Source organism: Phocoena sinus, chromosome 19 (genome assembly GCF_008692025.1).
Source record: "Phocoena sinus isolate mPhoSin1 chromosome 19, mPhoSin1.pri, whole genome shotgun sequence".
Lineage (NCBI taxonomy): Eukaryota > Metazoa > Chordata > Mammalia > Artiodactyla > Phocoenidae > Phocoena > Phocoena sinus.
In genome coordinates, this window is record NC_045781.1 from 1,401,464 (window position 1) to 1,423,257 (window position 21,794).

The following is a 21,794-nucleotide window of genomic DNA, read 5'->3' on the forward strand; positions in this document are numbered from 1 at the left end:
CTCAGCAAAACCACACTTAAATTTTAGAAAACCAGAGTTGAATCCAGTACCCAGAATGACTCCAGAGAAGTCATGAAAACCCTAAAATTCTGTGTAACATTTTTTTTCTTTTTGGCTACACCGCGACTTGTGGGATCTTAGCTCTCCGACAAGGAATTGAACCTGGGCCCAGGGCAGTGAAAGCACAGACTCCTAACCACTGGACCACCAGGGAATCCCCTATACAACATCTTCAGAATAGGTGTATTTATTCTTCTTGACAGAAAGCATAGTTTATCAGATACTCTATGTACCCAGTTGGTACCCAAAAGTTAGGACCCATTTCTTTAGACAATCTTGAGAATTAAACAGACTACAAATCATTAATACTATTCAGATACTTTTTTTTTTAAATCACAGCCTAGCTTTTTTTTCCCTCTGCAAAAGAACATTCTTTGTTTCTATTTTGCACCATGGCTCAGGTGAAGGTTTCAGGGTGGTTAAAAACTTGCTTCCTGGCTGAAGGAAGAGGCTCGGGCAGAGATCTCGAGGAGGGCAGAGGCAGAGGGGTCCCGCAGAGGCCGCTGGGCTCCGGAGGCTCCTAGTCGTGCTTGCAGGACAGCCTTTGGAAAACACTTGCCCAGCCCGGCCTGGGGGCCAGCCAGCCTGCGCAGGTTGGTCAGATGGTCGCCCATCTTCTTGAGGAGCTTCGTCTCCTCTTCCAGGAAGCGGCTCTCCAGGAACTCACAGAGCTGGGCGTCTGCGGCTCACAGAACCCAGGGCATGCAGATCCAAGAGGGTCTGGTTCAGGCTCTTCTCCAGCGTTATGGCGGCCTCCATGGGTCCACGCTGGCACTCCGCTCGTTCGGGGACAGCTTTTGCCCGCCCTGCAGCTGCCCCACTGCTTCCACATCTTCAAGAGAAGCTGGGCACCTTCGCGCTTCTCCTCAGCCAACTCCCGAAAGAAGCAGCCCACACCCTCCAGAGCCACCTCGTCAGATTCAGAGTAGAAGCTCAGGGAGAGGTAGGTGGACGAGGCCTGCAGGTGCGGGTTGATCAGGCGGCTGACGGCGGCCTCCACCTCGGCATAAGAATTCTGCTAGATCTGGGTGCTCATGGTTAGTCAGTGGTGAGGAGGACTCTCTCCACAAAGTGTGGTGTGAAGCTGCAACAGTTTTATTTTGTCACAGGAATTGATAAATTGATGATCTCAACAGACTAAAACAGCTTCAAATGGGTGTGGAATTTGAAATAACTTGATTAATGAGAAAAGAACAGACTATTTAATCATTTAGTTTAGGTAAAATGATTATCTACTCTCTGAAAATGTACCTCAGATTTGTTTTAATCAGGTATGGTAACACAGACAGACACAAATAATTTTCATGAAGGAAGAAGATTACACACAGATCCCTAGAAACAGGAGGCAGGGCATGCCATGCAGGGCCACATGGGGAAGCACCAAGGTGGATCATGAGGCAGAAAGGGGAGGGGGAAAGCATGTCCCAGAGCCTTTATTGGAGTTGTCATGAAAAGGAATGGGTGAGGCTGAGTAGGTACACCGAGTAAGGCTAGGATTGGATACTTTGAATATTGTTGCCAGACTCTGGGCTAAAGGAGTAATCAGTAGGACTCCACAGCTGTTACTCCTTCTGTATGAAATCCACAACTCCATTCCTGAAAGCTGTCGACATTTTGTTTACTCCACAAAGAAGAAAGAGGCCTCCACTCACCTGCAGGAGAGCACTAGAGCAGAGAGCATGGGCTATGTGTCTAAGTCTACCTCAGATTGGCTGTGTGGGACTTCAGGAAGCTGCTATGCCTCTCCTGGATTTTGTCACCACATATATTTACAATGAGGCTGACCACAGACAGGGCAAGGTTGTGCATGATCAATGGTAACTGATGATGGGAAGTGTGTTACTAACCCCAAAGCTAAATTTTGGAGGGGAGGTAACAGGGAAGACTGAGATCTTTGCCCCTTTGGTCACCGATGTGCTTTTTAAAAAATTTTTTGGGGGCTTCCCTGGTGGCGCAGTGGTTGGGGGTCCGCCTGCCGATGCAGGGGACACGGGTTCGTGCCCCGGTCCGGGAGGATCCCACATGCCGCAGACGGCTGGGCCCGTGAGCCATGGCCGCTGGGCCTGCGCGTCCGGAGCCTGTGCCCCACAACGGGAGAGGCCACAACAGTGAGAGGCCCACGTACCGCAAAAAAAAAAAAAATTTTTTTGGACGCACTGCGCAGCATGTGGGATCTTAGGTCCCCAGCCCGGGGTGGAACCCACGCCCCCTGCACTTTAAGTGCAGAGTCTTAACAACTAGACTACAGGAGAAGTCCCATACTGGTGTACTTTTGGTCCACTCAAATTTGCCAAATATAACCTGATTTGTTTTGAAATCACCTTCTGTCTGATGTGTGGAGCATGAGCTGAGGTAGAGCAAGAACTGATGCTGATACAGGGTGGAGGCTGTTTTGTAGTCCAGAAATGTTATGTTGATAGACCGGTCCAAGGGGGTGGAGTTGAAGGTGTTGAGAAGCAGATGTGACGGCATGTGGATGGTTGTGATGACAGAGCAAGGCTCAGGCAATGAGAGTTATCCCCCTCAAACACTCTGTATCTGTGGGCCGGCAGGGCTTTTCCTGTTCTGGTTTCTTGGTCAGTGCCCAGGAAAAACATGTTTAGGGAATAAATAAAGATGAAGGCTAATATTTCTGGGACAAGAAAAAAGGCAAGACTTATCCCTGTCCTCATGTCAGTTACCTGGGCAGTTGAATTTTCCATGACCTCATTTCTCCGACACAGAAGGGGCCAGATAGATGACATTGGATTGGAGGCTGTGTTGGGTAGTGGTTAAAGCTGTGGCTCTGTGGACTCCATTCCCAGATGTGCTACTTAACAGCCATAACTGAGAGTATCATAGACCCTTTGCTGCCTCAGTTTCCTCATATTAACCTAGGTGACAAATCCACCTCATAGGACTAGTTCCATTTCTTTTACTACTGTTTTTACCATTCTATTGATCATTTATATTCCAAATTTTTCCTTTTCTAGTTTGAAAAGTATATTCTGGTTGCATTTATTATATTTAAGCTAAAAATTGCAAAAGCTTATTTAATACATTAGAGTATAGGGTTAGGAATACATTTATTCCTGATTGGAAATATAAGGGATTCAGAACATTAAGCAACTAGCCTCCTCTCAATGTATATGTTCTGAGGTTATACATGGAATTCCATCACTTTAACTCTATAAGGAGACATATTCATGTTTTACACAGATAACGAGCAGTTATTTTAATCAAAAGATGCACACTTCTCTCAATCCTCATTCCAACTCTCTTTGCAGACTTTTCGTCTGGATCAGCCTTCTTTGTACTTGAATATTATTTTCAGTTTAGAAAATTATGTTTAGAATTTTATTTTCTGTGGGTTTGTTTTCCATTACAGTCGTCATGTTTATCCTCAAATAGTCTTACATCACACTTTCTTAAAAGGCATTTTTACTGTGTATAGAAATTTAGTATGGTAGTTATTTCTTCTGCACAGAAACAATTCTTATTGTCCTTCTAATTGACAAGTGACATTTGGTAAATTACCTTTGTCGATGGAAAATAATCAATAAACAACCTACAATGGGAATAGAAAAGAGGTTTTTTTGATCCAAACTGAGGACTATAGCCCAGGAGACAGCTTCTCAGATTACTCTGAGGAACTGCTCTAGAGAAGCATGGTTTTGAGCACAGTTTTACCTTGTTATAACAAGGAACATCAAACAAGTCTGGAATACACTCCTTCAACGTTTCAAAGAAACAAAAACAGATCAGCACGTACACAACTCAGTATGGCCTTGTCACCTGGGAAGAAAGTCTTATGATCAAAGGAGTACTAGCATTGGCATCCCTGGGAGGGAGGCCTTTAATCTTTATCTTTAAAATGGACATTCCTTACTTCTGGTCAATGTGCCTTTTTCTTTAATAATTAAAGCAGATGTACAGTGCATATTTGGCCACAAACAGGCTGTTTTGGTTAGCCTGAAGTTCAAGTTAAATTATATATAAGCCAGAATGACTTCCCCATACCTTAAGAAGTGAATATTTCTTCCGTCACTTTTCTTTTCAGATCTTTGTAAAATACCTAAAAGGAATTGAATACATCTGTGTATACAGAGTGAAATATTTCTGTAATAGGGGCGGGGCAGGCACTAGCTATAGGAGCCCCCCTCAGCCGTTGGTCAGCACCGCAGTGGGCCCCTTCCCCTTTTATAAAAGGAGCCGGAATCCGGACTGAGGGATAATGGATTTTTTTGAGATACAAGTCTGCCTTATTCTGGGTCTGCTGGCTTTCCGAATAAAGTTATCCCTTGCTCCAAAAGCTCGTCTCCCAATTGATTGGCCTGTCGTGAGGCGAGCAGAACGAGTGTGGGCTCGGTGACATTTCTTGTAAAAAGTATTACTCACTGGGTTAGACACAATCACTGATTATAAAGGCAGGAGAAATATTTTCTGAGGTAACCAGAGACACCAGCATTGTCCACCTGTTCATCAGTGTCCCACATCCCTATTGCACTTAACGTGGTGCCCGTGTCTGGAGTCTCTTCTCTTGTTCCTGATTCTAAATGCTGAGGCCCACATAACAAACCCAAGTGCTTCGCGCTACGCTGTGTATATTTGATAACAAATACTATTTATTAGCTTCCAGCTATGGAGGTCTGAGCGACATTAGTATATGGTGTGTGCATTTGATTTTTCTGGTGAGCATTCTCTATGTAAAGAAGCCCCAAATAATATGTTTCTGAACATTTTTGTGATGTGTTACAGACTACACTCACCGGAAATATGGGTGCGTCTCCTATAAGAGGAAGCAACGCTCCGCCTAATCCTCAAACTAAACGGTACAATTTCTAGGCTCCGCTAGCTAGGTGGCTCCGCCTTTGACCTGGAGGTGGCGCGGAAGTCCCACTCCATCGTTGGTGCTGTGGGAACTACATTACCTAGGAGCCTTGGCGGCTCTGGGCCAATGAAGGCCCAGTAAAGGGGCGTTTCCGTTCGTACGGGGGACGCCGGGGCGGGACTTCCTTTTCCGTTGTTGGGCGGACATTTTGTTTGCTTTCGGATTAGTCCACCGAGTCAGTCTCCGGAACGCGACGTCACACCCGAGGTGATAGGACAGGGAAAACGCGAGAGGCGTTGTCTGCGCTAACCTGAGGATCGGCAGTGGCACCGCTCAGGTGACCCGGCCGCCGGAGCCCGGGACCTCGCACCTGTCGCTCTCCAGCTACTCCCCTCCCCCTCGCCCTCCCCGGTCCTCAGGTGCCGGTGGCGGCCGCCGTGCTGATGGACCCGGCTCAGGTGGGTGCTGCACCCCTGGGTTGTTCCCCCTACCTCCATCTCTGAATCCTGAAGCGTCGAATGAGGGACGGCTCAGGTCCCTGCAGCTCAGGACCATGTGTCCAGACAGTGGGGACTCTCTTGGTCGGGTCCCACTTCTGACAGCCAGCATGATGGGATGTGGAAAGATGTTACAGGCGAGGGGCCAGCATGTGCAGAGGCTTGGGGGTGCGATACAGCCGGAGCATTTGGGAAATCTAGGGCCTTTGGTGTCTGAAAAGACCAAGAGTCCGAGCAGCTGTGCCTCAATTCTCAGGGTGATGGGAGCTACGGAAGATTCTGAACAGAGAGGCAATATCTGATGGTTTCAAAAGTATTCCGTAGACTGCCCAGGTGTGTACAGACTTGAGGTGAGGGTGCGGAGAGTGGGCCCCAGAAAAGTTGAGACATAGTCCAAGGCAACACAGCTGGACTGAGGCTCAGATGACAGACAGCCCCAGGTCTGTGGCAGGGCAGGAGTAGAAGATAGGCCTGAGCCCTTGGGCCTCTTTCATGGTTGCTTGTCTCTCATAGTCTCCTTCTTACCACAGGTTCTCCTGATCTCAGTAGTAATTATGGGCTTTATACAGGTGAGGGAAGGATGTCCAGGCTCTCATCGATTCCACCCCCACCCATGAGGGCTTCAGGATTGTGGTGTCATAGAACACTTTACTTTTTTAAAAATAAATTTATTTTTGGCTGCGTTGGGTCTTCGTTACTGTGCGCGGGCTTTCTCTAGTTGCGGTGAGCGGGGGCTACTCTTGGTTGCGGTGCGCAGGCTTCTCATTGCAGTGGCTTCTCGTTGCAGAGCACAGGCTCTAGGCATGCGGCTTCAGTAGTTGTGGCGTGCGGGCTCAGTAGTTGTGGCTCACGGGCTCTAGAGCGCAGGCTCAGTAGTTGTGGCACGTGGGCTTAGTTGCTCTGCGGCATGTGGGATCTTCCCGGACCAGGGCTCAGACCCATGTCCCCTGCATTGGTAGGTGGATTCTTAACCACTGCACCACCAGGGAAGTCCCGAACACTTTACTTGTACTCTCCCAGCTCTTGTGTCTGAGGACCCTGGAGAAACCCCAAGCCCAGGGTTCTGGGTCTAGACCAGGGGTTACATGCAAGGGTTCCCATTTTCTGGTGACCACTGGAATAAGGTGTGGAAGTTTGTTCCAGGAACAGGAACCAGCATGTGCAAATAATTGAAGGAGAGATTGAGATGGGAGTTTTCAAGAAACTACAGGTCTCCACCATATCTAGTAGCAATCAAGAGCAGGCGGGCAGGAGTCAGGCCTGAAATGGCCAGCTGACAAGCGAGACCTCTGTTCTGAGGGTGGTGTAGCCATGGCGGGTGTGTAGCAGAGGAGGGAGGTAATCTGATCCAAGTTTTAACAGCCTCTTTCTGGATGCCAAGTGGAGAACAGACTGTATGTGGTGACGGAAGAGGGAATTAGGATAGAGACAAGGAGACCGGGGAGGAGACTGCTTCAGTATTCCAGGTGAGTGGTAATGGATGGCCCAGAGGGCTGGCTTTGTAGATGGGAAAAGTGACTGGGTCATATTTTCTGATGTGTGAAATAGACAGCCCCAAGATGTTAGGCCTTATCAGTCAGAAGGGTAGAAGCTCCATCAGCTGAGATGGGCAAGTTAGCGGTAGAAGTAACTCTGCATGGGTATCAGGAGTTTATTTGTGGCCATGTGAAGAGTCTGAGATGTTCCAGAAAACACTGAGTGGAGGTATCAAGTGAGCTGCTGGACACAGGGCTGAAGTCCTGTGGAGGGGCTCAGGATGGAGAACATCCAAAAAGCAGAAGATGGTGTGTACCTAGGTCTACAAGGGAGAATCTACACATCACAACGGCATTGCAGTTAATGAGCCAGGAAGGTGGTGGTGGAGGCCAACAACTGGGTGGGGAGCCAAGAGTTGTGAGATTGAGAGTGATCCAAAAGACTGGTGTGCATGTGGCAAAGGAGTATGAACTGATGGCCCTTGGTCCCAGGTGTTGGGGACTTATGGGAGAAAGATGAGCCCAACTTTGGTTGTCTGGTAAGCATGGCCTTAGCAACTCCAGGAGAACTGGCTGGAAGGACGTGGGTGGGGATGCGGTGCGGCCCCACATGCCAACCCCAGAGCTTAGATGGCGCCTTTCTGCCCACCTGCCTGTTGTTGGTGTGGGTGGACACCGTGATCAAAGGGACCTTAAGGAGAGAGCAGACATATGTGGCACCTGGCCCTGGTATTTCCAATGAGTTGATGACCTAGGTCGGAAGGAATGCTGAAGGGAACTCTGTGGGGGCAAGATGGGGGTCCTTAGGAGAGAGACTACTCACAGACTCGGCTCTCCCCATTGTGGCAGGGGAAAGTGAACTTTGAGGACGTGTTCGTGTACTTCTCCCAGGAGGAGTGGGGGCTCCTTGATGAGGCTCAGAGGCTCCTGTACCGCGAAGTGATGCTGGAGAACTTTGCCCTTATGGCCTCACTGGGTAAGGCCCTCACATCCCCTGCAGTGTCCTGGACTGGGCTCTCCCCCTTCCCTGTTTCTTCTATCAGAGCCGTAGGCATTACCTCCCTCCCCCGTTCCCTAGGGTAGGTGCTGTGGATGCCAGGTGTGAGCTTTGTGCACTAGCACCTCTGACTTCTGAGCAGTCCCAGTACCTGCTGCCTTGAAGGCTTACATGGATGGATGCAGGCATGAAGCGTCCTGCTGTCACCCAGTGGATCATCTCCAGTTTGTTCTCTCCGTTACTGGGTGCGTCTGTCCAGATCCATGCCATCCCTGTGTCCCAGGTTCTACCCCCTTCCTCTTGCTGACATTTCTAGTAGCCTGCCTGTGTCAGGAATTGCAAGGACAAGTATGGTCACTACTTGTTGGGACCGCTAGGCTATTCCTGCAAGACACTTCTTCAGAGTTATTTTTATAGTATTTAGTTGTCTTCTCTGAGGGGTGGGTCACCCAGACCAGTGCTGGCCATTTACCTGTCTTTTCCTTAGGATATGCATCTTCCATTTCCATGAGATTGCCCCACTGGAGCTGGACAGTGAGCCCTGGCTATCTGAGTGGGCCAACATGACTCCAGCCATGACCAGAGAGGCTCAGGGTGGGGGTGGCCCTGGTGGGTCGGAGCTGGGGAAAGGTGTGATGTCGGGCTGGGTTCTAATCATTCCCCAACCTCTCTGTGCCCACAGTTGTTTGAGTGCCAAGGCCAATGGCCACACTTCATTCTTATCTTTACTTTCCCATTTACATACTTATCTTTTATGTTCTGACTTTTAGCCTTTGACTGTTCCCCACCTCTGCCCACATCTCAGCTGTTCCTCTCCACTGCTTTCCAAAACTGGCTTATATGCTTAATGTGTCATGAAATGTGCACATACCTCAAATAATTCTTAAATACCACCTAGTCTATTTGATTGTAGCTATTCAGGGAACACACCCTTCTGTACATCTCCCTAGTAGCCAAGGCCTTGCTAAAATCCATTTGTGGATGACTTCATTAGACACCCTGTTCTTCCTAGGCTGCTCCTCACATTTGTGTCCTCTTCCCATCAAGGCCACTTCCATCCTGTGACCTTTAGATGCCAACTACTGCATAGCAGCCCTTTACTCAACTTGAGCTCTGGCCTCTTGTCTGATAGCAGACCTTCATGTTAGTTCTGATAGATACACATTTGTAATGAGACTGCCCCTTCCCACCAGTGTCAATGTGTCCTTCACCAGCATTTGTCTGCTTTCAGGTTGTTCGCATGGAATGGAGGAGGAGGAGATACATTTTGAGCAGAGCGTTTCTGTAAAAGGAGTGTCACAGGTCACGATTCCTAAGACGTTTCCGTCTTCCCAGAAGGCCCACCCCTGTGAGACATGTGGCCCGATCTTGAAAGATGTTTTGTACTTGGCTGAGCACCAGGAAACACACCCTGGGCAAAAACCATACATGTGTTTGGCATGTGGGAAACACCTCTGTTTCAGTGCAAACCTTCACCACCAGAAGCAGCACAGTGGAGAGAAACACTGCAGAAGGGATGAGGGTAGGGCCTTTCTTGTGAACAGCTGCTCTGTCCAATCATTGGACATGCCCTTTACCACAGGGGAGGGTTGTAAGGACTTCTCAGCTAGCTCAAGCATATTCCAGCACCATGCTCCTCTTAGTAAGTGGAAGCCACAAAGTAACACCAAGTGTGCAGAGGCCTTTCACAGTGGACAAAGGCATTACAAGTGCAATGAATGTGGGAAAGCCTTCAGCCGTAAAGACTCACTTGTTCAGCACCAGAGAGTCCACACTGGAGAAAGGCCTTATGAGTGCAGTGAGTGTGGGAAAACGTTCAGCCGCAAACCCATACTTGCGCAGCACCAGAGGATCCACACTGGAGAAATGCCTTATGAGTGTGGCATATGTGGGAAAGTTTTTAATCATAGCTCTAACCTTATTGTACACCAGAGAGTCCATACTGGAGCAAGACCTTACAAATGCAGTGAATGTGGGAAAGCCTACAGTCACAAATCCACACTTGTTCAGCATGAGAGTATCCATACTGGAGAAAGGCCTTATGAGTGCAGCGAATGTGGGAAATACTTTGGTCACAAATACAGACTCATTAAGCACTGGAGTGTTCATACTGGGGCAAGGCCTTATGAGTGCATTGCATGTGGGAAGTTCTTCAGCCAAAGTTCCGACCTTATTGCACACCAGAGAGTTCACAATGGCGAAAAGCCATATGTGTGCAGTGAGTGTGGAAAAGCCTTTAGCCACAAACATGTGCTTGTTCAGCACCATAGAATCCACACTGGAGAAAGACCGTATAAGTGCAGTGAGTGTGGGAAGGCCTTCAGGCAAAGAGCTTCCCTCATCAGACATTGGAAAGTTCATGCTGGAGAAAGGCCTTAGGATAGCAAGGAATATGCCATAGTGGGTGACACCAGAGAGCAGCTCTGAGAGTAGCCTATGTGAGTAGCCATCAGCTGGAAGATGAGTCTCATACATTTGAACTCCCACCCTGAGGAGATGCTTCTGTGTGCCAGGTATATGGGAAGGTTTCTGGAGCAATATTGCACTTCGTAACATGCCTTTGTTTACTGTGAGAGGCCTCTGCACACTTGCCAGAAGCATATCACTGCCAGTGTCTCTGAAAGAATCCATATGTCTGTGCAACAGCAGGGTGCCACATTGTGTGTAAGTCACCCCAGAGTGCTTTGATGGGCAAGATCTCTGCTCTTCCTCCCTTCTCTGGAGGGAATCATTGGTAGCCTGAGCCCATTGAAGATCCTCACTCCTTCCTGCTCCCCTACTGGTTAAGCGTGGATGTGACCCAATTTTGGCCAGAAGAACGTAAGCTTTGTTCTGCTGGCTGCTTGCAGAGATTTCCATTTTTCAGACTTTATTGGTCTCATGTGGCACTCGTGATGGATTTGTCCAGCCCCCAAGTCACCTAACTTGGGAATTGTCTGACTCATATTCTTCTGGGTTTGCAACAAATACCTTAGTTTTTAACTACGTTGAATCCTGGGATTCTGTTCACTTTGTGGGTTGAGTTGAGAACAGAATTGGGCTCTGCCAGCCTGAAAGAATGAACAGCTTGTGTGAGAGGTCCAACTGTTGTGTCTCAGTGGTATTTGCAGAATGGTGAAGAAAGAACAGCTCTTATTCTAGTTTCAGCCTAATTTGCATTGCTACTCAAGGCCTCCTAGGAAAGAATACCAATCTTTGCAGGCCTAATCGTGTGTCCTGTATGCCAAGATGATTTGTGTGACCAAGGTCTTCTTGAGCAAGGGGCATTTGTCATGACAACTTCTGATGTGCCTGGGAGCAGCATGAATTGGGTCCCTTGTTCCCAGGGAATGCTTCATATTCCCCAGCCCTCTTTAGGAGAGTTTGATTCCCTGGGACCTACCAGCATCCCTGAAATCTATTATTTGGTAGGCAGATGTCACTGTCCCCTAAAAGGACAACTGATAAATAGGAAGTTGGGAGACTATAGCCAACTATAGGGAATATAACTCTTCTAAAGGCGTATCCACAAATGTTTCTATCACTGTGACTTTGGTATGAGGGTTTATGGAACTTCTCAGGACTCATATTTGTGTCTCATAATCTTACAGCTACAGTTACAGTCTGAGCAATCTAAACATTTTCTGCAATTAATTGCACATATTTATAGTGTATAAATTGATACATGTTTGCACCTTTGAAACCAAGTTTCCTGATTCCTTTTATAATATCTCTTGCCCTCACCCATTCCCAGGCAACCACTCATCTTGCTTTCTGTCATTATAGATCTGTTTGGATTTCCTAGAATTTTAAATGTGTGTGTGTATAGAGTAATTTAAAAGGTACTAGTATGTATATGGCTCTTCAAACTATGCATAATTATGTTGTGATTTATCAGTGTTCTGTGTATCAGTAATTCATTCTTTTTCATCCATACTTTTGCTTAAAGTATTCCACTTTAGAGAAACAGTTCCAAAGCAAGTGTCCCAGGAGAGAACTCACGGGAATGAAGCCACAGTATCTGTGGCTCATAACCTTCACCTGGAAGTGATGTGCCATCGTTTCTGACTTACTCTGTGGGTAACACAGACTAATCCTGGTTCAGGGTGGAAGGGGACTCACTTCACAACAGTGAAAATACAAAGAGGTAGGGATTTGTGGGAGCATTTCTTGAATACTGGTGACCACAATCATAGATGTTTTTCTTTCTTTTACCTTTTTAGTCTTTTAATGAGGAATCATATTGACTGATTTCAAAAGTTAAACCAACCTTGCATTTCTGAGGTAAACCCTATTTGGTCATAATGTACTACTCTTTTATGCATTGTTGAATTTTATATGCTGGTTTTCTTTTTTTTCTTTTTTTTTTTTTTTAAAGATTTTTGCATCTATGCTCATGAGGGATGTTAGTCTCTAATCTTTTTAATGCATGGGTTTGGTTGCTGTCAGTGTAATGCTGGCTTTACATAATAAGTTGGTTAAGTGTCCCCTGCTCTTCAATTTTCTGGAAGAGTTTGTGAAGAATTGACATTCTTTCTTTCTTAATTGTTTGGTGGAATTCACTGGTGAAGTATTTGGGCCTGGAGTCTATTTTGTGGGAAGGTTTCTAACTATAAATTTAATTTCCATAGTGAACATAGGTTTATAGAATTTATCTTTTTTTTTCCCCCTACAGTGAGCTTGGGTGATTTGTATCTTTCTCAAAGAGTTTGTTTATTTAAGTAGTCAAATTTTTCAAGCTATCCTTTTATTATTTTAGTACCTGTAGAATCTGTAGTGATGCCACCTCTCTTATTCCCAACACTGGTAATGTCTATATTTCTCTTTCTTTCTTCATCAGTAGTTTATCAGCTTTATTGATCTTCTGAATGCACTTGATTTCACTGATTTTTCTGTTTTTTCCTGTTCCTTTTTTTCCCCCCATTTTGACTTTTACCATTGCCTTTTGCTTTTATTGTATTTCATTTCTGTTCTTCTCCTACTTTTTAACATAGATCCTGAGATCCTTCATTTGAAACTTTTGGGTTTTTTCCTAACATAGGTGCTAAATTCTAAAAGTCACTGTGTAACAACTGCTTTAGTTGCCTCCCACAAAACTTTATATGTTGTATTTTCATTTTAATTACATTTAAAATCTTTTCTGGTTTCCTTTTAAATTTCTTCTTTGACACATTGTTCTTTTTAGAAGTGTGTTATTTGGGGTTTTCCTTATCTTTTTGGTAATTGATTTCTAATTCATTGCAGTCAGAGTATATATTTTATGACTTGAATTATTTACATTTATTGATATTTTTTTTATGGCCCAGAATATGGGTTATCTTGTATTTCATGTTAGCTTAAAATAAATGTATATTGTGTTCTTGTTTGATGGAGAGTTCTACAAATGTCAACTCGGTTAAGACGGTTGACAATGTCCGAGTTTTCTATATCCTTACTGGTGGTGGGTGGGGGGTAGTATTCTGTCAATTATTTGAATAAGGTTGTTGACATCTCTGAATATAAAAATGGATTTGCCTATTTATCAGGTTTAGTTCTATCAGGTTTTGCTTTGTATATTTTGAAGTCTTTTTATTAGGTGAATAAACATTTCCTACTGTTATGTCCACTTAATGAGTAGACCTCTTTTATCATTAAGAAAGGGTGCTCTTTATCTATAGGAATATTCTTTGCTGTAAAATCTATCTTGTCAGATACTGTTAACGTTGTGTAGTTTTGATTGAACACTCAATTTTGCCTTTTTGGGTACTGAAAATACTTGCATTTCAGTAGGTATTCTTGGTATTGTTTAAGTTCCTTGGAAGCAATATGATCTTTTGGGATCTTGATTCCAAACATTTTTAGGTTGAATTACTGCAGCATTCATTTTAAGGCTAACTTATCTCCCCCTACTGAGACACAATCATTCTGTATTCTCTACCTCATGCTTCATAAGGATTCCCATTTAAACTGGTTAGAACAGGTGCTATTCCATTCTCTACATTAGCCTTGGAAATTGTTTCATTGAATCCTTTTGGGTGTTTCTTTACCCAGCTCTGGTTATTTCCTGCCTGCATGTACAGATTAGTACATGAGGATGTACTAATGTACATGAGGTCATACTTGAGGATGACCCTCTGTATGTTTCTGAAGTTTTCTCTCTCCTGTACTGTGCTCTGTTGGACTCCAGACACCTTCGCAGGCCCAGATTCTAAATTTTGTCTCAACTCAGGGTGACTTTTGGGGTCTGACTGGACTCAGCATTTTTGTATTAGGGCCTGGGAATTTCTTTTTATAGTAAGCTGGGACGGCCACGTGGCTCACATCGTTTGTCCTCTTTCATAGGTCACTGTTATTTGCTTGATGTCCAGTGTATTAAGAATCAGTTTCATATATGTTATAAATTTTTTTCAAGAAAATCTATGAATTCCCCCTAAAGCAGACACTTTGAATAAATTAGTAGAATTGATAACACCTCCAAACCACATCGGAAAAAAAAAAGAGAAATCACACATTTACAAATATGAGCAAGGAAAGAAGGAATAGCACTAGATGTCTTTGAAACATAATGGGTAATATGTGATTACTTTATTTCATTTTATTTTTTGGCTGTGCCATGCAGCATACAGAATCTCAGTTCTCTGACCGGGGATCGAACCCGTGCCCCCTGCATTGGAAGTGTGGAGTCTTAACCCTTGGACCACCAGGGTGGTCCAATAATCACCTGTGTGATTATTTTATGTTATTTTATTTTATTTTATTTATTTATTTTTGCGGCACGTGGGCCCCTTACTGTTGTGGCCTCTCCCACCGCAGAGCACAGGCCCCGGATGCACAGGCCCAGTGGCCATGGCCCATGGGTCCAGCCGCTCTGCGGCATGTGGGATCCTCCTGGACTGGGGCACAAAGCCGCGTCCCCTGCATCGGCAGGCAGACTCCCAACCACTGCGCCACCAGGGAAGCCCCCTGTGTAATTATTTTAAATGACTCTTTCCCAATAAATGGAAATGTGGAGGACAAAAATTCATTGAAATATACCAACTGACCACGTTCCCTCAAGAAGAAATAGATAATCTTAAAAATCCTTTGTTCATTAAAGACATTTAATTAGTATTTCCAAATTACTAGTAATGGTAATCTACATTTAAATGTAAGAAGCCCTCTCACTTAAAGTTTAAAGCCAAGGTGGTTTCACTAACAAATTCTACCAAATATTTAATGAATAATTAAGATTCCATCAGACTCTTCCAAAAAATAAGTAATAACATATGGGACACTTCCCAACTAATTTTTAGAAGCCAATATTAACCCTAAGAGCAAAACTAGGTAATGAAATTAAAATTATAGACCAACGTGTGAGCATAGATGCAAAAAATCTTTCAAAAAATTTTAGGGAATTGTGTGTGTGTGTGTCTGTCTGTCTGTAGTATGTTTTCAATTGTTAAAGCAAATTTACATTCCTGATAATAATTATAATCTAGTGAGACATCATGTATATAAGGTTGGTTTAACAATTGAAAATACATTAATTTAATCTATATTAACTAGAAGGTGTCCCAGGTTCCTGGCACAGAGCTTGAAATATCTTGAAATTCCTGGAGTGATAGGAGTCTTTCTTGTGCTAATGAAGTGATTCTTGGTAAGCCCCTCGAAAGTTTCCGGATGGGGACTGGTTACCAGAAAAACCAGTCATATGATTAGACGTTTGAAACTGAGCCAGAAAGACCTGTGTGGAGAGCAGAGGGGCTAGATGTTCAGGCATGTGGCCATGATCTAATCAGTTGTATCTATGTAATGAGATTCCAATCGAAACACTGGACACCAAGGCTTGGTGGGACTTCCTGGTTGGTGAACACATTGATGTGCAGGAGAGTGATATGCCTTGACTCCCCAGAGACAGAGGTTATGGAAGCTTCACACCTGGGACCCTCCCATACCTTGCTCTCTGCATTCTTTCCATGGGCTATTCCTGAGCTGTATTCTTTTTTTTTTTTTTTTTTTTTTTTTTTTTGCGGTACGCGGGCCTCCCACTGTTGTGGCCTCTCCCTTTGCGGAGCACAGGCTCCGGATGCGCAGGCTCAGCAGCCATGGCTCACGGGCCCAGCCGCTCCGCGGCATGTGGGATCTTCCCGGACCGGGGCACGAACCCATGTCCCCTGCATTGGCAGGTGGACTCTCAACCACTGCGCCACCAGGGAAGCCCCCTGAGCTGTATTCTTTATAACAAAACTAGAATCGTAGGTATAGCACTTTTAGTGAGTTCTGTGAGTCATTCTAGCAAATTACCGAACCTGAGGGGATCGTGGGAACCCCTGAAATTATAGCCAGCTGTTCAGAAGTGCAGTTGGACGCAACGACTTGAAGCGCATGTCTGAAGTGAGGGCTTTCTGGTGGAGGACTGAACCCTTACAGATGTCTAGAATGACACAAACTCTGGGTAGTTGGTGTCAGAGAACTGGCGTCAGAATCAATTTCTTTAAACTGATATACGGCAGCATTAGAAACCTAAAGCTAACATTACACTTAATGGGGAAAGACTGAATGCTTTCTCCCTAATATTAGGAATAAGCAGGAATGTCCACTCTCACAACTTCTATGTAATGTTGCACTGAAAATCTGTGCCAGTGACATAAGAAAATTAAAGGAAATAAGCAATGTACAAATTGTAAAGGAAGAACCAAAATGGTCATTATTCACAGATGACATGCTTATCTATTTAGAACATCCTTAATTATATATTTAAAAAGTTAAGAGATCTAATAGATCAGTCAAGGTGCCAGGATACAAGGTCAGTATACAATAAATGTTTGGAAATTGGAAAACTATACCCCTTACTCTAGCATCAAAATATGAAATATTTAGGAATATATTTAACAAAATATATTCAAAAACTATTAAGCAAATTTACAAAACATTACTGAGACACACCACATTTCTGAATCTAAGGACTTAATATTTTAATTTATTCTCCCATAATTGTTCTGTAGGTTCACACAGTTATCAAATTCCCAGTGATTTTGGTAGAAATTGACAAAATGATTCTAAAATTCATATGGAAATTCAAAAGACCTAAAATACCCAAAACAAATTTTGGAAAGGACAACACATTTGAAAGGTTTTAATGTAATTTTAAGAATTACTATAGGGGACTTCCCTGGTGATGCAGTGGTTAAGAATCTGTCTGCCAATGCAGGGGACACAGGTTCGAACCCTGGTCCGGGAAGATCCCACATGCCGCGGAGCAACTAACACCAAAACTACTGAGCCTGCGCTCTAGAGCCCGTGAGCCACAACTACTGAACCCCGCGTGCCGGGAGCCCATGCTCTGCAACAAGAGAAGCAACCGCAATGCGGAGCCCGCACACCTCAACGAAGAGTAGCCCCCGCTTGCCGCAACAAAGACCCAACGCAGCCAAAAATAGATAAATTAATTTTTAAAAAAAGTACAAGCCAAAGTACATCTGATTAATAACTGGTGTCCAGAATTTTAAAATAACCTTTACAACAATAAGAAAACATTTTTTAAAAAGTAAAAGTTTTGGGTTGTTGTTCTCGAGGCTTCAGCATTCATGATGAACTTACTTCAGATTGTGCGTGACCACTGGGTACATATACTTGTCCCTGTGGGATTTGTCGTTGGATGTTACCTAGACAGAAAGAATGATGAAAAGCTAATTGCCTTCCGGAACAAGAGTCTGTTATATAAAAGGGAATTAAGACCCAGTGAAGAAGTCACCTGGAAGTAAAGGCTGCTGCTGAATTACAGAATGTTCACAGTTTTTAAATTATAAGAGAAATAAAAACACATTCATTACTTAAAAAAAAAAAAAAAAAAAAAAAAGTAAAAGTTTTGAATACCTATTTCACCAGAGAAGACACTTGAATAATAAGCATGTGAAGATATGGTCAACATAATTAATCACTAGGGAAGTACAAATCAAGACCACAATGAGACACAAGTACATACTCACTTGAATGGTCAAACCAACAATGCCAAGTCAGTGAAGTTGTGCAACAGAACTCCCATACATTACTGTTGGAATGCAAAATGTTAAAACCCACTTTAGAAAACTGTTGACATCTGTAAAACTACAGATGAACTTATCATGTGACACAGCCATCTAACTTGTAGGTTTATCTCCAAGAGGAATAAAATTGTGTCCACAGAAATGCTTGTACTCTAATGTTCACAGCAACACCAGCTTTACTGATAAAAGCCAATAGCTAGGGAAAAAATAATTCTGCAAATGCTCATGCATAAGTGAATTGGTAATTGTATTAGTTTGCTAGGATTGTCATCATAAAATGCCACAGACTTGGTGGCCTGAACAGCAGATAACATATCCTCTCACAGTTCTGGAGACCAGAAGTCCAAGATCAAGATGCTGTCAGGTCTGGTTCCTCGGAGGCCTTGGTTTGCAGATGGCCGCCCTCTTGTATGGTTCCTTCCTTGCCGAGCTCGGGAGACCTCTGCGGGGGAAGGGATTCGGCCGCGGTGCCCAAGGCAGAGGTCCGCGGGACTGGCGGGATCGTCCCGGTCGTGACGGGCGGGCGCGCCTCGTGCTTCCTCTGGAGGTTGTAGCTGCAGATCCATGGGGAAGAGGCTGTAGCCGCGCTCATGGCCCAGGTGTGGGGCCGCTCAGTCAGTTGGATCAGCCTCCGCCGGGGCCCCTTCGGCCGCCGAGGGCAGCTGGAGGGGGTCTTCGCGTCCGGAGGTGAGAACCGGGCTGGGTGGGGAGGCCCGAGGAGGGCGCGAGAGGTTCAGCCGCGGGCTACCCCGGGGCCGGGTCTGCGGAGGCGTCTCCATGGGATTTTGCGGGGTTCCGATCCGGAGGCCAGACGGACCTGCTCTGCCCGCGAGCGAACCAGGAGGGAGAGTCCGGCCGCCTCTTCCCCCACGGCCCCGGGGTTGGGGAGAAGGACGGCTGGGGAGGTCGGGGCTGCGGGGGCCAGAGGACCCCGTCAGCCGCGGGTCGGCCCCAGCGCAGGCGCCGTCGTTTTATTGGTTCAGCCCCCGCCTCCAGCCCTTTAGGGCTTCCCACTTCTGAATAGGTGGACATTTTTCCCACCACAACCAAGGAGTGTTTCTTTTAATGTCTGGTGCCACCTCTTTGGAAAGAAAACATCATGGAATATGGTGCCTCCGTCTCTCGGTCTCCGCGCGTGCGACAGAGGCGTCGGGCTTCCCACCTTTCCAGTCATACAGACATGGATGAGAAGCTCTAGGCTTTCTTTGGATAAAGACGAATAGCTCCTGCAGAGCATCACCCGAATTCCCAGGCACATTGAGATAAACAGTAACAAATGGGGCTGTCAAGTCCTCTCACTTGAAGGCAAGTGAGCATTCATCTTGAGTGCTTTAATGGAATGGGCTCTGTCTGCTTGGTGTATCAAAAAGGGGTGTGGTTTCTGTCTTTACAATCCCTTTAGTGGGTTGTGTGTGACATGCACCACAGTTTAGTTTCGTGCTCATGGAACAGTAAAAGTATGTTCTTTCTCTACTTTATGGAGATTTTCTGGCTGGGCAGATTTTGTTTTATTATCTCTCCAACATTGGTCACCATGTCAAATAGTATGAGATCCAGTATAGGTGAAATTGAGAAACAGGGCAAATCCTAAAACACCTATTGCAAGAAAGAAGAGTGTTTTCTAGTATCAGTTCTATAGGTTAAAGGGGGGATGAGTTATAAATGGCAGGAGAAAACTTTTGGCTTCAGATGTGTAAGTATGTGCAAATACTTTATCAAACCATGTGCTTTTAAAATGCTTTAAGCCAATTATACTTTTTTTTAAAAAATAAATTTATTTTGGCTGTGCTGGGTTTTCGTTGCTGTGTGTGGACGTTCTCTAGTTGCGGCAAGCGGGGGCTACTTATTGTCGTGGCTTGTTGCAGAGCACAGGTTCTAGGCGCACGGGATTCAGTAGTTGTGGCACACAGGTTCAGTAGTTGTGACACATGGACTTAGTTGCTCTGTAGCATGTGGGATCTTCCCAGGCCAGGGGTCGAACCCGTGTCCCCTGCATTGGCAGGCAGAGTCTTAACCACTGTGCCACCAGGGAAGCCCAAGCCAATTTTACTTAACAAAGCCTTTTAAGAACACAATTACGTTCTGACATGCCCAAGACCACCCTCAGATTCTATAGAAGAACTCACAGATGCTGTTAAAGGGCTATGGATGATTACAGTGAAAGGATACAGGTGAAAATCAGCAAAGGAAGATGGTGCAATAGGACAGTCCAGGAGAGATCACATTGCCATTTCCAGTTAGTTGCCGCCTCGCTTAAAAGTCTCACAACATCCATATGTGACAACACGCTAAACAGGAAACCCATATAAGCCTTGGTATTGTCCAGTTTTTTTGAGTATATCTAATAGACCAAGGGGCACCTGTTTGGCTGACCTTAGTTACTGCCTAGCTTCTCCAAATGTCAAACTGATACAGAGAGACCTTAAGTACCCCCTGCCCCCCCCAGCCATAAATTACAGTATTAGCATAAACTGCCTGACATGGCCCAAAACCCCAAGTAAATAGACACTCCTATTAGGCCAAATGTTTCAAGGGTTTAGAGGTTATCACCGAGGAGTTGGGCGAGTAAGTGCCAAACATTTCTTCGGATTGAGTAGAGATTGGACAACTCAGGCCTGTGATGTAGTTGTTTATACTGGTCAAGTGAAAATAGTCAAAACTTACATTCTTCCTGTTTTATTGCATTTTACTCTTTTCTGTGTTCTTAAAGTTATTTATGGGCATCTGTATAATGGAAATAGAGTAGAAAGGTGTGCTTACTGCACGTCTTCCCAGGTCCACGTTGGATGACCTTGAAATGTGCCCCACAGGGTTGACAGAAGCCAATAACTAAAGTTCTTGAGCTCGGCATACAGAACCATATATAAGGGAACAGCATTATTAAAACTCCTGTGCTTGTAAACTACATTCAGTGATTAAGCTCTTTGGTGGTTCCCCCCACACCCTTTAGCTGCATACGCTCCAAGCTTCACATGGCCCAGGTAATAATCACAAGACTCCTTAATCACCCGTGTAGGTAACACCCCTGACCTAGTGGTCACTGTAGTAAAGGGGGCACAAGTTGTTTCTTAGGAAACTTGGAGTCAACTCTTGTCCAGTTTGAGCTGGTTAAGACTGATTGGAACCACCAACATCTAGTACTTGGCCTGCACAGGTGTCCAGTGAATGACGTTTTGACATCAGATGGCCAAAAACTCCACCCTCAGATCATGCAAAGTAACTCCATTTCTGAAAATGCATCCCATGATGAAGCCTATAATGCAGATACACCTGCACACATTGACTACCTCACCATTTCTCTTCCTCTGATTGCCTATCCCCACGCCTAAGACCACCATGCCTTTTTATTCTCTAAATATCTGAAGCACCTTGCCTCTGCTCAAAATTGGAGTATTTATACCATGAAATTGGCAAACATAATAAGGCTCAATTGGTTGTTTTATTAACTGTCTAGAACTTAAAAGTAATTGAGAAAGTTAATAATGAGGACTAAATGTTGTGAATAGCAGAAACACTTATTCCACCCAGCAAAGTCACTGAAGAAAAGTGAAGTTACAACACATTTGTCTTCTCAGTTAATAAATAAAAGAACAGGCAGGCATTTATCAAAGAAGACATACACCTGGCAAATAAACACAATAAAAATGTTCAACATTATGAATTAGGGAAATGCAATTAGACTATACTACACACTTTAAAACAAGCAATATTTTAGCTACTGACCATACCAATCAAGTACTGGTGAGGACTATAGGGGAACTGGAATGGTTCCATACTGTTGATGGGAATGCATTAAGGCTACAGTCATTCATTTTAGAATATGAAACCATACATTCATATGAAGAATTTTATGCACATGTTGATAGTAAGCTTATTTGTGGTGGCCAAAACTGGAAACAAACCACAAGACCCCTTTTGAAGAAAATGAACTATTCACACCTGCAACTTAGATGATTCTCAAAATAATTATGC

The 21,794-nt window shown here is 44.7% G+C and overlaps 2 protein-coding genes and 1 pseudogene across 4 annotated transcripts; 2 read left to right on the forward strand and 1 right to left on the reverse strand.

The window, feature by feature from the left end:
• Positions 1-580: 580 nt before the first annotated feature.
• On the reverse strand, positions 581-1,096 carry LOC116743538 (annotated as a pseudogene).
• Positions 1,097-5,061: 3,965 nt separating this feature from the next.
• LOC116743533 (zinc finger protein 772-like) lies at positions 5,062-13,600 on the forward strand. 3 transcript variants are annotated; one of them, XM_032612065.1, is made up of 3 exons: positions 5,062-5,328; positions 7,692-7,818; positions 9,071-13,600. In XM_032612065.1, exons 1-3 carry the CDS (start codon positions 5,314-5,316, stop codon positions 10,216-10,218), a joined length of 1,290 nt encoding a protein of 429 aa, XP_032467956.1. In that variant the 5' UTR covers positions 5,062-5,313; the 3' UTR covers positions 10,219-13,600. The 3 variants fall into 3 exon arrangements, with proteins under 3 accessions (XP_032467956.1, XP_032467957.1, XP_032467958.1); XM_032612066.1 differs by lacking the exon at positions 5,062-5,328 and adding an exon at positions 7,921-8,084 and having other exon boundaries at positions 6,267-7,818; XM_032612067.1 differs by lacking the exon at positions 5,062-5,328 and adding an exon at positions 6,267-6,833.
• A 3,717-nt stretch (positions 13,601-17,317) lies between these two features.
• On the forward strand, positions 17,318-17,621 carry LOC116743541 (NADH dehydrogenase [ubiquinone] 1 beta subcomplex subunit 1). The gene has a single exon (XM_032612080.1). The coding sequence runs from the start codon at positions 17,364-17,366 to the stop codon at positions 17,538-17,540; it is 177 nt and encodes a 58-aa protein (XP_032467971.1). The 5' UTR covers positions 17,318-17,363; the 3' UTR covers positions 17,541-17,621.
• Positions 17,622-21,794: the final 4,173 nt, after the last annotated feature.

Bases quoted from the DNA above. Each gene is read 5' to 3' on its own strand.
- LOC116743533 (XM_032612065.1), top strand. The intron at 7,819-9,070 runs GTAAGGCCCTCA...GTCTGCTTTCAG, and splicing joins TGCCCTTATGGCCTCACTGG to GTTGTTCGCATGGAATGGAG.
- LOC116743541 (XM_032612080.1), top strand. From the start codon at position 17,364: ATGATGAACTTACTTCAGATTGTGCGTGACCACTGGGTACATATACTT.